Raw genomic sequence first — 16,069 nt, forward strand, 5'->3', positions numbered from 1 at the left:
TATTTTTATTTAAGAAAAGGGACCTTGGATAATTGGAGACGGAATGAATGGTTCATACTTCATACAGGCATTGATTCACGTCTTTAAGAATATGGCACATGAAAAATCATTTATGGAAATGATGGAAGAGGTAATTTATTTTAGGCCAATTAAAATGTCTATATCATAAAGGTTTACTACTGAGAAGACAAATGTAGGTATGTAAAACTTTGTTCAAACTCAAGCTCATCGGTATATATACACAATGATGCCACCTGTCTGTTAGTCTGTGTGACACATGTTGGGTAAATGGATGATAATTAAAATTTGATATGACCCAATCTTTTTGAAAAAAAATTAGAATGGAAATGAGAAATGTTTCAACGAGACCACAACTCGTCCAAAGTGCAGAAAACAGCAAGAAAACTCTACACCTGGAGGCAAAATCAAAGAGCTGACTATCACCCATTAGACAAAACCCTGAGCTTTATTGTATGTATTACTGTGTTTTTGTTTTTTTTCTACATTTGCTAGAGGTCAACGGGGAGGGTTAAGATCTCACTTTTAAACATGTTTACACCGTCACATATATTTTGTGCTTTTCTCAAGTCAGCAGTCTCAGGCTTTTGTAAGTCTATTATGATTTTAAATTTTAGTTCATTTATATGTTTTGGAGTTTAGTATGACGTCCAATTTCACTGACCTAGAGCACATTTTTGTTTAGAGGCCAGCTGTATGCTGGATTTTCTCAAGAGTTTGAGAAGAATTTTCTGAGAATTAGCTGGAGGTTTAAAAGGGTATTATACATCTCTATTTTTATATTAATTTGTGTAGGATTGACTCTGAACCTGACTGTTTTCAAAGATGAAAGAATGGGCACAAACTCAACATTTTATATCTCTGCCAGAGATCATCAAAACCAACCCCAGAAAAATGAGCATCATAATCTTTTCCATGCTTGTATTTACAGAAAGTAACCCTAGAATATTCATTATTAATCACATTGATAGTACCCTTAGATAGGATTCAAATTGCCATACTATATAAAAAAAAATATTTGCAAATGAGTTTTGGATTTCTTTCCAGGTTAATATTTGTCTTACCAATGCTGTTGTTCCTGATCAGGGAAAGAAGGCTGTAGCTGAAGTAATGATTCTTGAACAAAGCGTACAAAAAGATTTGTTCTTCTTTCCAGGATTGTTAGATGTTCCTCCTGTTGCAAAGAAAGGTACTTGTACACTGAATTTTTCCATAATGATAGATATGCTTTAGAAAATAAGTATAAAGAACAGTCAGTATTCATATTTTTGAAATAAATTGAATTATAAACACTTTGGTTCAGGATGCTATGATACACATAGTCGAAACCTAGTTTTATGCAAAACCATGTTCAATGAAAATTAATGTGCTGACAAATGAAATGAAATAAATATTAGAAATTTTTAATACATTTGATCAGCTATTGTTATAGCAAGTCGACTCATATTATATTTTGATAGATCCTTAATATATATATTACAGAATGACATTCTTGATTCATTTGTTAGAATATGTATTTGAAAAAAAAACTATATATATCTACATATATTTGATGCAAATGAAATGATACTTTTCCACAGATTCATGTGACCTATCTGTTTGAACCTTTGTAAGTTCTTTTGTCCTACCAAACAAATACAAGAGCTTTTGTTCTCTTTTTAGTTTATTCAACAAGACCTTTAAATTCTTCCCAAGAAAAAACTATCACTCACTGATTAATTTACCTGATAAAACAAATTAACATTCAATGATGAAAAAACATGTACCAATTCCAAAAAAAAGACTAAAAGACTGCATGTGATTTTGCGTTTGTTAATTTTCAATAATACATTTTAAATTTGATATAAACACTGATTCAAAAGTTCAAATTTAATTTCTGATCAAATTTTGAGTATTTTTCCTAACAAACTTTGCATTTGTTTGGTGTTTGAAAAATAAAAACTTGAAAAGTTTGATGTTTAAATCAAGGCCTCCATAAATGTTTTCTATAAATAAACAATTACAAAAACTTGCAAATTTATTGGAACAATACTACATGTGTTGTCAAAAAATAAACTTTTTATAAAAAAAATCAGTGTTCAAATTGAACAGATAACAAAAATATTATTGGTAATGAATGAATACAACATTACATGCAGTTTTGTGAATTAATACATGTATGTCAAAGAAACTAGGCAGACAATGTTTTGTCAGGTAAATTAATCAATGAGTGATAGATTTCTCCTAGGAGAAATTTTAAGTTCACAGTTAATATACTACACAGAAAATTGAATTTATTCAACAGGGCACTATAACAGACAAAAGTTTAAATACTTTGATCAAGAGCAGATGACTCTGCGGAAACCTGTATTTGGTTTGCAGATAAATAAATACAGTTGGATGCAGAACAAGCATTACATAAAGTAAAGACACATTAACATCGAGTGCACATATTTCTTTAGTTCACTTTAGTTTTTCTGGTAACGTGCGTTTACTAAAAACAGTAAACATTTCCTTTACTTTTGACAAAAAATAGAATGTGTGCCTTTTTTTTTACGTTAACGCAGAAGTGCATGCGAGAGTAAACGCCTGTTTACTCTAAACAAAATTAGAAGACGCCCTGATTATGCATTATCCATAGGTAAACACGAAAGTAAACACCCATTTAATTTTTTATGTCTACTGAAATTTCTGAGTGAACACACAGTTAACACAGCGTTTACTTGAAGTGCATGCAAGTAAATGCTGCGTTAACTTTTTCAGCTCATCTACATGTATTGCTGGATCTGTACTAAACTGTAAGGCAACTCCTTGCAATGATGGATGAATTCCAAATAAAAAGATTGAAACAGATAATACTGTGTCCAAAAATGTATTTTTTCATTCTCTCCTTTAAGTTGATGGATGGCCAGATTTAGCAGTTAGTGGAAATACTGTAAAGAAATCAGATATCAAAGCATGTTCAGAAAATTTCCAGAAAACGATACAAAATCAAAGAAAGGTAATTCTTGAAGGCTTAATCTGTAGTTAGTTAGAATAGTAAATACAGCCAGTGCAAGCTATTCATTTCGCCCATTTAACACACACAAAATGTTAACATATCTTTATCTTTAGATCATTCACACGTTATAAAAACACACAACCAGGGCAAAGGTATGTGAAAAGACTGATTGCAATGAAAGTAAATTGATTTACAAAACAAAAATGTGTCCAAAGTAGACAGATGCCTCAATCCACTTGCACTATCATTTTCCATGTTCAATAGACCGTGCAATTGGGTAAAAAATCTAATTTGGCTTTAAGATTAGATAGATCATATCAGAAGGAAAATGTGCAAGGAGTTTCAAGTTGAATGGACTGCAGCTTCATCAAAAAACAACCTTAACCAAAAACTTTAACCTGAAGCTGGACAGACGGATGAATAGACAGACGAACAAATGGAGAAACAGACTAGCAGACCAGAAAACATAACGCTGCTCTACTATTGTAGTTGTGGCAAAACAAAGAGGTCATTTGTTCAGTTTTTAACAATGCAAACAAAATACTAGTAGCTTATCTCTAAGATTATCATATTTTATGAAAAACAACTCTGATTTGCAAATAGTATGAATAACCTATGCATATGCTATGAAGGTTCATGCTTTTTTTTAAAAATAAAAATACATTTGCATTCTTTTTCCTGACATCTATGATGAGTATATTTACAACCACTGGGTCCATGCCTCTGCTGGTGTAGACTTATTTCCACAAGGGTATAACAAACCCAGTAGTCAGTACTTTTTGTGCTGACATGAATTATCATTGATATGGTTTTATTTATAAATCAACTGTGAAAATACTAAGGCTTTTCTACCTCAGGCATAAATCACCTAAGCTTGCTTGATATGGTAAAACTTTTAGGAATTTTAGTCCTTAATGCTCTTCAACTTTGTACTTTATGTTGCTTTTTAAAAAAAAAAAATTTGGATTCGAGCGTCACTGATGAGTCTTTTGTAGACAAAACGCGTGTCTGGCATATATACAAAATTTTGTCCTGATATATATGATGAGTATATTCTTTATTTTCAACACAAACAAACGTTGAAGTATCTTTATCCTTTTGAAAAATTGTTCATCCCGTCTTGTTTACTCTCTCGCTTGTACAATTCTTCCCATATTTTTTTAAAACTCACATTTTTTGTTTATATATCAGTGTTATTATTTAGTATCAATTATTTTTAAAAGAGTTATGCTCGAAACTGCATTGCAATTGTGTGTAAGTCATCATTGATTAAAGATGTTTTCAAATGTACATTTAGTTTTAAGTTATTGCTCTTGGGCAGATAAAACAGGTGCAGGTTGGGAACATTTGAACTTTGTTATTTTATTCTTATATAATTAAAATTCAATTTAAAAAACTCTGCATATATTGATAATGTGAAGTTTGTTCTACTAAATAATTTTATTTTGTACTAAGTAACCGTCGGATCCATTACTTTTATTACTTGAACTGACCTGACAACTACTTATGAACCACTGCTAATACATTTTGATTTGTTGTTACTTGATCTCATTTGATACCAACAAATTTCACTGTTGCTTTTCACATGTTTAGGGGTTATGGTCCTTTATATGTTGGGAAAAAAATCAAAAACAACATGGTTATTAATTTGATTCTTCCGAAGCACTTTCTAAACTTACCTTCATCAGGAAGGATCAAACATTTAAATCCAAGGATGTTTAAGTACTGAAACTGTTTAATAGCTATATGTCCAAACTACCTAAAATAAATAGTCAAATGGATCTAAAGTGCACTTTGTCTGAGGGAGTTGAAACCTCAGTTTTTAAATAATTTCAAAATTTATAAACAGACAATTTTAGAAAGGTTTGTTAAATGGAAAATAGGCAAACAATTATTCAAGAGGAACAAGCGTGAAAGTGCCTTAACACCCAGTTTGCTGCCGATTATTCACCTCAGTTAATTGTTTTGTGTTTGTTTTTCTTCTGCTTATGACTTTTGACTGTCTCTTTGATATATTCTGCCATTTTTTGTTTAACTGATATGTCACTTATTAATATCTGAATATGATTTAACTCATACATATATACATCACACCCAGCAAAGCCGTTGTTCCATGTGTGGTAGTCATTCTATTCCAAAAGAGAATCTATAAAAAATCTGTATATCTACTGGTTACAATAGAGCATTCAGTGAAATTATAATGCAAACTAGATAATGCCTGCACCTTTTTTATTTTCTTTAGATATACCCAATGACAAGCACAAAGAGAGGGAAATTTATTTTGATATCTAATGCTCAGTGTAATTGCACACTTGACGAAAACCAGACTGAAGAAGATGCAAAGAAGAAAGAACAAAGATATAAGGAGTGTATCACAAATTCAGACTTTGATAAATCCAATATGAGTCAGCTTTTTAAATATATGGGATATGACACAGCTGGTGGTATTCTAACTAAGAAAACAAAAGAGGTATTCAATTTTGAAATTATCTTCTCTTAACAGTCAGGGGCATTACTTAAACAAGTAATAATTAAAATTACCTATAAAAGTAATGTTGAAAACGAGGCTAATTTAAATATAACTTATATAAGTTATTTTTCTGAATATTATTTTTATAGGTGTCCAAGAATACAGATTTTACTAGCTTTCAATAATTTTCACAGTTATCTGGTTATTTTTCCCTTGATATCTAAAAACTAATTCTTCTGAAACACTAATTAACTTTCCGACGCACTTATCTTTCATACCGACGCTTCTGGGTCAAAGATTGGTCTCTTGGGACTATTAAATTATCATTTTCCTCTAAAATCTTGAAGGTAGACTGATATAAATAGATAGATACTTGTGAATTAATTAAGACCTGAAGTTATTTATAATTTGTAACCTAAATCAGTTAAATATGTGCCTTAGATAAGTGTTATTGCTATTTTTTTTCAAAAATGTTTAAAATAACTTATTCAGGTAATATTTTTGTCATTATTTTCAAAGTAACCCTTAATCTCTTTACTCCTCTCAAATCTGATAAAACCTTCATTTTATGATATAAAATGTTGTTTAAAATCATGAAAACTACATTAAGTGTAAGTTTCTGTTGCAAATTAAAATAACTCTATTAAGTAATTTTATTATTTTTAAAATAAAAAAATACTTATATAAGTAATTAAAAAAAATAACTTGTTTAAGTAACGCCCCTGACTGCTTAAGGTAGCACAATACAAAGATTTTTTTAATTTCAATCTCCAACATTTAAAATGCTATTATTTTCTCAAAAATACATATAAATTAATAAAAGAGGTATTTATAGGTAGACAAAAGATTAATCTTTTAAATGGATGCAATATTTTTGTTATTCAATCATTATGTAATCAATTATTGTGCAATTAATTGCAAAATCTTGGTCAGTTTACTTGAATTATTTTAGCTTTTCATCTCTATAACTATACAGGAAATTTTAACGAAATCTTAATCATCCCAGCAGGAGTAACACAAGGAAGTCTCAAATTATAGCTATCATATTCAATTCTCTCATAAATTTGTAATTAGTGTAAACATCCTTACAACATACAAGAAGTTAATGTTTGATTAGGTATACAATTTGATTTATACATTCTATCCGAAATGTGAGACAACCTTATGAAGATAATGGCTCTAGGAACAACATATAACCTTTCAGGGTAAGCATGCAGAAGCTAATTTCAATAAAATACTAACATTGCATTAATTTGAAAGAGTAATCTGTTAGCTATCCATAAATACTAATTTTATAAATTTTCAAGCATTATAAAGAAAGTTACAGCATTTTAAAACTGAAGAATTGGAGGTATAAAATTTTTGTTTTGTGATACCATAAATCGAACTTGAATAACTTGATGATTTAGATAGTAGACAAAATCTATATATGTCATGTCAACAATTCCTTGAGGTAGTTAAAGGGATTAAATAATTAATTCAAATATATTTGAAAAAAAAATGAAAGGCTAATAGCTACAAGCCAGTGGGTAATGATATATTTGTATATATTTTTTAAAGTTTTGTTGTTACAACTTTAACCATATCTGCAATGAAAAATATTGAAAGCATGCATGAAAATGTACCTTTTCCACAGTACCATGTTTTCAACTACACCATATATTATACCCATATACAAATTATGTGAAGAAAAGAAATTACACCATACTTTTGATTGAGTTAAAAATAAACTTTAAGAATGTTTTATTTTGCAGGATATCAAAGATTTCTTGAAAAAAAAATTGAATGATATAGATAATGATCCATCTTTAATGTATGATAGTCTGGTAATAATGTTTTTATCTGGAAAATTTGACTCAAAAGCAGGAAAGATTTATGACTGTGATGGATTAATTGTTCCAAGGAGTGAAATTTTAGAAATTATGAATGGCTGTAGATATTTTAAAGGGAAACCAAAAGTATGTTTTGTTCAAACCTACAATTTTCTAGGTAACTATATAGCAATTAAACTCATTAAGACAGCACCTCAAAGACATAATAAATATCAAATATATAAAAAACACAAAACAAAGAGTACTATAATATTTAAAAAAAAAAAAAAAGGAAAAGCCTAAAAACGTCCAATATTTTAATAGAAACTTTACAATATCTGATATCAGTGTCAGATTAGCAATATGTCTATTGATCAGCAATATTCACCATAAGAAAGTTGACTATCCATGGGGCTACTGACTAAAGAAGGGCTCATGAACATGTGGTGGTGTAAAACTCAATAATTTAATCTCAAAAAGTTCATTTAAAAAAGAAGGCTGATCTCTTATTTGACAGATGTTGTTTATTTTACCAATACTGAAACAATTGTTGAGTGTGAATTTGCATGGTGGATAATGCATAGCAGAAGTTGCTAACCCTGTTAACTCGACAGTTTTCGCTTATTTTAGAGTTCTAACAATTCCCTGGTCTGATTTTACCATGTTTTCTCTCTTTGAAAAATAAACCAGATTGAAACATTGGTAAACTACTATTGCCTTTATTTGTCTTCATCAGTGGAATACAACAGTAACATAACATTATAAAAACATTGCAATACAAATAAGTTAGAAATTCGTGGAACAACTCTATTTAACATTGGCCCCGTTTTAATGGATATAAGGACTTATTAAGACAACAATGTAATGTACTTATGTTCATATATAGCTGTTAACTAATAAAGAAACTAGGTAACAAAAAGAATGTGAGAGAAAGATATTAACTCCAAAAGGACTAGGGTATTTGTGGATGTGTTGATAGAGCAAGTGCCTCCTGCTGTGTGTTTCTTTTTTGTTTTATTGCAAATACCCAATTTCATTACAGTAAAACAGGGGTATATGCATTCTCTGTTAAAATGAGGCAAAACTTAATTATCATATTGAAAGGGTTTCCCTGATCTAAATTTATTAAACATGAAGCTATTTAAAACAGTTGTTGTGTTTATTTTTAGAAGAAAGTGCACCTTATGATTCAACCGATTCTGCAGTTGATACCATTTTAAGGAATGGTACTCCAAACACAGATGATATATTTATGGTATCAAGTTACCCAAGAACAGGTAATGACAAATTAAGAATGATTAGCTATATCAAGTATACAGGTAGTTTTGCACCATAAAAACTGTTATTTATTTTCTTCTGAAATATTATTTTACAAAATTCTTTACATATTAATCTCCTGGTGTTATAAATGGATACATGAACACTGCATAAAGTAAAATCACAAAAAACTGCACTCCAAGGAAAATGAAATCAGAAAGTCTCTAAGCACATGGCAAAATCAAATGACAAAACATATAAAAAATGAATGGACAACAATATCCCTGACTTGGTACTGGTATTTTGAAATGTAGAATAGTGAATTGAACATGGTTTTATAGCGCTAAACCTCTCACTTTGTACGATTATTTTATTGAAACATGAACATTCAATTTTTATTTTTCATTGCAGAATGTTGACAAAGTAGTTGTAAATCAATGATACAATCCTCCTATATGTATCATGATTAACTTTAACAATCCAGGAATAGGATAGAACGATTTATGTTCATATTATTATAGATTTGAAGATGGGTGTAAAGAGGAGTTTCTGCATGGAGAACGTGAAACAATAAAAAAAGTCTTGTATCTTTTTACTGATTTCAAGAAACACGTTGAATAACAAAACTTTTGCACGGCTACACATGAAATAAAAGTGGGGAAACAAGTTGCATAAAAATAACACTTAACCGCCCTCTTTTAACCTTCAAAATTGTCTCAGATTTTAATTTACAATTGGGCATTTAATCCTGAGTGTCCCATTTACTCTGAACTCTTTTGCAATTTAGCAGATGGAAGATATTAAATATGAAGAAAAGACATTTACTGTTGTCACAATACAATCTAAGTATTGTCTATGTAAATTTTAAAATTGTTTGTATGCACATTGAATGACAAAGGAGTAGGTCAGGTAAGACCCCTTTTTGGCCCCAAAATATAACAGTTTTACAAAATTATTAAAATGTAAACTTTAAGTTATTTATTGAACAGGTGAATGCTTCTGCTACATAAATATGGGCTGTTTTTGACAATACAATGCACATATATCGGGTCATATCACCATTAAGTCATGCTAAATTACAGAAATCGTCAAAATTCTATCATTTTAGTTAAGTTTTAGACAGTTTCCGTGTAAAACGAAAGTGGCCGCATGCGTGTTCATCCTTAATATTGAAATGTAAGTTGTATTTTATGATAATACATAACATATATAAAGATTGTGGATGAACACCGATGCAGCCATTTTCATTTTTGACAAAAACCATCTGAAAAGTGACGTTTTTTGGCATATTTGAAAGATTTTTCATATTTCAGCTTGAATCGGACAGTTTTTAATGACTACATCAGTTAAAATCTTTCACAAAAATTAATTGAATCAAGTGAAATAGACACTTAAGTGTTTGATGAGTGGTCAAAATCTTTCGTCAGATGAAACTGAAAATTGAGGCCAAAATGAGTCCTTACCGGACCTACTCCTTTATGTGATGTTTAAAATTATCTGACGTCAGACACTCAAATCAATGAATTTGTTCGTAGAAAGTAGATGTTTTTGTGTTATCTTAATTGTTTGACTATTTTATTTATGTTGTCTGTTTATTTAATGCATCAATGTAAATATAACTTAATTTGATGAGACTGTCATTAAAGTGAGAGGGTTAGTGCTATAGAGCCAGGTTTAATCCACCATTTTCTACATTTGAAAATGCCTGTGCCAAGTCAGGAATATGACAGTTCTTGTCCATTCGTTTTTGATGTTTTTTGTTATTTGATTTTGCCATGTGATTATGGACTTTCCGAATTGATTTTCCTCTAAGTTCAGTATTTTGTGATTTTACTTTTTGGTGATGTTGCATAATATGACAGCCCAAGTTAATTTTACATAGTCTCATACTAAAGTTATTCTTTCAGAACAAGGTCCATGGATAATTGGTGAAAACATGAGTGGATCATACTTTATTCAAGCACTAATATATGTCTTCAAGAAACATGCCCATGACAAATCATTAATTGAAATATTAGAAGAGGTAATGTGTCAAATATACAAATACTAGTAAAGATAAAAGACATTACAATACAAAAGAAACAACCACTGAACAACAGGTTCCTGCCTTACACGTAGGACTGCTGAAAACAAATGCAGCAGTTTCAACGTTTAACAAGCATCAACCTTTAATTACCCTTACCTGAATGTTACATCACAACTTAGAAAGCCACATTATATAATATCAATTGAAATGGCTAAACTCAATCAGAAGACATATTGCCAAAAACGAGTAAACATACATAGAACAAATACATTAGATTAAGTAAAATATTAATAAAAAGAAGGGGAGATGAAAAATATATCAAAAAGAAAACTGTAACCTTAGTCTCAATGACCTTTAATGAAATAACGTGCACAGGTAAATATGATGATTTTGTTGTAAAATGTACATGGCGTATGAAAATATTTTTTACAAAATAATGAAATTTGTTGTTCAAAGTACAAGAAAAGCAGCGAAAATTGATCATCAAACTAAATAATTAAGGATGGTATCATAAATTAAAAATAGTGAGATGACTTAATACACAAAATGAGTGAACATTGAATAACAAAAAGGCATTACAAATTGTATCAATTGGTCAAATTAACACTAAAGTACGATATGAGAGTACTCTCAGTGTCTGAAAGCTAGTTTAAAGTCAAAAACAGTTACTAATAAAATATCATGTATTGAGTCATTAAACTTCAACAGGAACTCTCAGTCTCTCACAGCTCATTTTCAAAAAGATTATAAATATTCTTTTTAGAAAGGTTTCAACTTTACTGTTTATTTTTTTATAGGCAAACAAATGTCTTCTCAATGCTGTGGTACCAAACAAAAAAGCTGGGACAGTCGAAAAGATACCTGTTGCACAAATTGTTTTATTGGAGTATTGTGCAGGAAAGGAACTTTTCTTCTTTCCAGGACTTGAATTTAAAGCACAAGATTTAAGTGCTTCTTTGTCAGGAAAGCCAGTGTGTTCACCATCAGAATAATGTTTAACTGCAGTTTGAATAGATAAAACTAGTTGTTACGTGAAAAGAACCTTTAGCATTTTTCATCAGTAATATGACTGTATAATGTTTAGGACAACTAGTTTTTACTGAGTCTTGAATCTTTGACAATGCTGAATGTACATATAGTAGAGGGCTCATGTCAATTCTCTAAAAACAAGTATTCCAATTCAATGTTCCCTCATCCTATATACCATTTACTGTTAAATATAAATTTGTATTTGTTGGGAAAATGTGTTTTTCAGTTAAAAAAAGATCTCATTATACATGTTATAACCTGTAAAGTATACCAATATTTTAGTGAAAACACAGATATGCATGCCATGCGTTTTACCAAACTGTTATGAACCGAACTCTTTTTCATTTCATACAATGTTTAGGAGAAAAAAGAAAAAAACCCAAGAAAGTCATGAAATTTCAAACACTACTCTCTTCATAGGTTCTTTCTTATGATAATGTTAAAAGACTCCTGTTTGAGTTATGGATTAATCATATTCACAGGAATTAGATATGCAAATTAATGCTGATATTTACTCCAGAATATGGAAATTATAATAACAATATGACCTCTTTAAAACTTATGAGGTCGCCTTTATGAATTACTTTAAGTTTGTGGTGATCTCCTTAATTGAGATAACATTTAAGTAGTAAAACATACTGTTGTATAGCTAACGAATACATCATTATTCCAGTACTACACCAGTTGCTAAACATATATGGCAATTCTTTTCCAGGCAAAATGCCAAATACCATTAATGCAAGCCCTTTGAAAACAAACTGCTTCTAATGAATAAAGTCTTTTTTAGAGTTTAAAATTATATAAAAATTAGACTTTGCCTTTTTTTTTTTTTAGAATAATAGACAATTGGATTTAAGACGTCTATGATTTTGTTTATAATTAAATAACAACATTGTCATTGTGACCCCATTTTGATTTAGATATACCCCTGTATTACTGTATTGAAATTGGCTATTTGCAATAAAACAAAAAGTAAAATCACAAAAATACTGAACTCAGAGAAAATCCAATGGGAAAGTCCATAATCACATGGCAAAATCATATGACAAAACACATCAAAAGTGAATGGACAAGAACTGTCATATTAATTACTTGGTACAGGCATTTTCAAATGTTCAAATAGATGACATAAGGTATTTGCAATAAAACAAAAGACTGCATATTGTACTGGCAGTTATGTATGTTGTTATCGGACATCATTTGACAGAAACTTGTTTTTGAAATATCAGTAAAATAGAGGTGGAAGATACCTGAAGAACATTCAACAGTTGATTAAAATTGTTTTATCACGAAGTGACAGTTCCTGAACTCAGCATTGTTGGACTTCACAAATTATGCATTCAATGAAATCAGCTTCCAAATTCAAGTTCCTTAATTTCCATGTAGTAAATGTTACCTTTTATGAAGATATATGTTATCAGGTCAAGCGGACGTTCAATTAAGTGTTCCATTATTTTGAGATATATGTCTGCAAACCAAACAAATGATTTATATTTGAATTATCTTTGTCAAAATAGTATACACATTCAGCATAGGATACCTTGGAAGAAAAACATATTTATTCGCAATTCTATCATGAAATATCTCAAATGATTATTTAAAATGTATCAAAGAAACTATTGAGGTTACTATTTTAGATACATCTATAAATTTGGTATAGTTATGTGATTCCTCATTTGATAAACTAAATCAGAATTAACACATATTACTCTTTCCATACTTTTGACACTGCAAACACATTATGTATGGATGTCAATGACAAAAGTAATAGTTTTAAAGAATCCATGTTCTTTCATCTAGTTTACATGGAAACGTTGTTTACAAGGTTAATTTCGTTTTTAAAAGAATATGATTTACTTGATTTATTTCACTGTCTGACCATTTTTATAGGAATGTTTTTTTTGTTGTTGAAGATTATGACTTTTTTTATATAGAGTAAAAAGAAAATAATGTTTAAAATATAAGGATATTTTCACACTTCCAGCACTTATATCGTTTTAAGTTAGTTTGTATATATGTTACTTTTGTTATATTTACATGATATATTTATTTATAGTAAACTTTTGCCTATTTGCCAGATAATACAATTTTAATTTTGATTTCATGTATGCTACTGTTTACAGTTTTTTATGTTATATGTAAATTATGTTTCATCAAACTTCTCATCTTTTTAATAAAAAGAAAATTCTATTATTGTTCAATCTAATTTTGAGAGGTTTGTTGTATTGAACTAACACGAATAAAAAATAAATCAGTCTTAGAAACACAAATGTGTATCACAAATAGTTTCAGTTTCTAAACTGAAAGCACACAACTCCAAGTTTTCATAACATTACGATATATTGTATGCGTACATTGCCTATGTATATTTTAAAATTGTTTGTATGCACATTGAACGACAAATTTATGTGACGTATATAATTTTTCTGACGTCGGACACTCAAGTAGATCCATGTGTTCGTGGATAGGTTTTTGTGTCTTGTTAAATTGTTCCTTTTAAAAGTTTTGGATTCTCATAAATTCTATGTATAACTTTTGGACTAGTTCGATTTCTGTAATTTATTCTTACATACTTTTGATTTTTTAACCCTGTCTGCGCTCATTGACTATGTAAAATTTAAAATTGTTTATAATCCAGGTACTTTTGATAACTATTGTATGCACATTGAACGACAAATTTATGTGACGTATATGATTTTTCTGACGTCAGACACTCAAATCAATCCATGTGTTCGTAGATAGTAGATGTTGTTGTGTCCTGTTAAATTGTTATACTATGATGACTGATGTTCCCATATTTTGACTATTTTATTGATTGTGACTGTTTATTTAACGCATCATGTAAATGTAACGGAATTTGATGAGACTGTTATTAAAGTGAGAGGGTTAGCGCTATAGAACCAGGTTTAATCCACCATTTTCTACATTTGAAAATGCCTGTACCAAGTCAGGAATATGACAGTTCTTGTCCATTCGTTTTTGATGCGTTTTGTTTTTTGATTTTGCCATGTGATTATGGACTTTCCAAATTGATTTTCCTCTGAGTTCAGTATTTTTGTGATTTTACTTTTTGCATTATGAGCAGTCAACCGATTGCCATACTGATACAATATAACAAAGAGCTGGGCCATGAACGGATGATGCATGTTCGCCCGATTCTCCTTCAAAGGTTTAAGTGTGAAAACCATGATATCTTCTGAATGTAATATCAGAAAATAACACACAAAAAGTACAACAGCCACCAAAGTTTCAAAAATGGGCCCAGTGAGCTTTTCTCAACACTTGGCGTCCGTCTGCCAGTTTTGTTGTCAAAAATCTTCTCTACAAGAACTACTTGGCTAATTCTGCCAAAATAAGCAACAATCAATGTCGGTTTATTCAGATTTAGAATGTTAACATGTTCAGCAAGACAAGAACTTTTAACAAGTCACATTATAGAAGTGATCGTCAAGTCCCTTAATGAGGATTTTTTTTTACCCTCTTTTGAGTATTTAGCAAAAACCAAAGAAAGACAGAAACTAAATAATCAGCAATAAAAATTCTACAAAATAAGGATTTGTTCATGAATTCTACCATCGTTTACTATGTTGAAGAGTGGTCTTTGTTGAATGCGTACAGACAGCAAGTTAGGGGAGACACACATGCACTTTAGAGCTTGTAGTTTTTTTAAATAACATCCCATAAGCTGAAAGCATTTTTTTTATTTATTGTCAGAAACTTGAACATCTCCCTGGTTAATTAATAAAACTTACAACCCCGGAAACGTATAATCTTTAATTGTCATTAGATATACATAATTCACAAAAGTGATAGATAATATGTTATACTTCTATATTCCTTCTACTGGTGAAATAAAACTCTCAAACTGCTGGCAAAACAATGATGACTCGTACAATATAAAAAAGAAGATTAGGTATACCGTATAGTTGTCAAAGAAACAACAATGCATAAGAGATAAATGACACAGAAATTACAATCTATAGGTAACCATCTGGCTTTCAACAATGAGCAAAGCCCATATCGCATAGTCAGCTATTTTAACATATGTTACATTTTACGTTTGCGGGTTATAGGTTTTTTTAATTAAAAAAAGAGGGATTTTCAAGTTTTGGGACAAAACTGAAATATGTTTTCACCAGTTTTCGAGAAATTTTTGTGAAATGTTTATACATATTAAGGGGAGCTTCCTTTTTAGGTTTATGAGCATAATGAGTATATAAAGGTTTTCTTCATTATAAAAAGGGGGGATTTCAAGTTTTCGAACCAAAACTACTTTTTATGAAGCTTTGGTGAATTGTTTACATCTATTTAGGTCCTCCCTTATGATTTTTATAAATTTTAGATTATATGTTATAGGATTTTATGAATAAATAAAAATCTGACGTACTGAACATCTAAAGATCGCAAGTTCTTGTGGATGGTCTCATGCACTTGTCTTAGAACCAGAATCGCATCTATATAACAGAAAGTTATTTTTA

General features: G+C 29.9%; 1 protein-coding gene across 1 annotated transcript in view; it reads left to right on the top strand.

Annotated features, from left to right (window-relative positions):
- LOC134692741 (uncharacterized) overlaps positions 1 to 13,691 on the top strand; it is a 31,460-nt gene extending 17,769 nt beyond the window's left edge. The window contains exons 8-15 of the mRNA XM_063553251.1: positions 15 to 130; positions 1,066 to 1,207; positions 2,895 to 2,998; positions 5,241 to 5,468; positions 7,223 to 7,457; positions 8,449 to 8,556; positions 10,444 to 10,559; positions 11,360 to 13,691. Coding sequence (XP_063409321.1) covers positions 15 to 130; positions 1,066 to 1,207; positions 2,895 to 2,998; positions 5,241 to 5,468; positions 7,223 to 7,457; positions 8,449 to 8,556; positions 10,444 to 10,559; positions 11,360 to 11,554 — 1,244 coding nt within the window. The 3' untranslated portion in view covers positions 11,555 to 13,691. The remainder of the gene's footprint in view (positions 1 to 14; positions 131 to 1,065; positions 1,208 to 2,894; positions 2,999 to 5,240; positions 5,469 to 7,222; positions 7,458 to 8,448; positions 8,557 to 10,443; positions 10,560 to 11,359) is intronic.
- The last annotated feature ends 2,378 nt before the right edge of the window (positions 13,692 to 16,069 follow it).

The sequence above is a fragment of the Mytilus trossulus genome, chromosome 12, assembly GCF_036588685.1.
Source record: "Mytilus trossulus isolate FHL-02 chromosome 12, PNRI_Mtr1.1.1.hap1, whole genome shotgun sequence".
NCBI lineage: Eukaryota > Metazoa > Mollusca > Bivalvia > Mytilida > Mytilidae > Mytilus > Mytilus trossulus.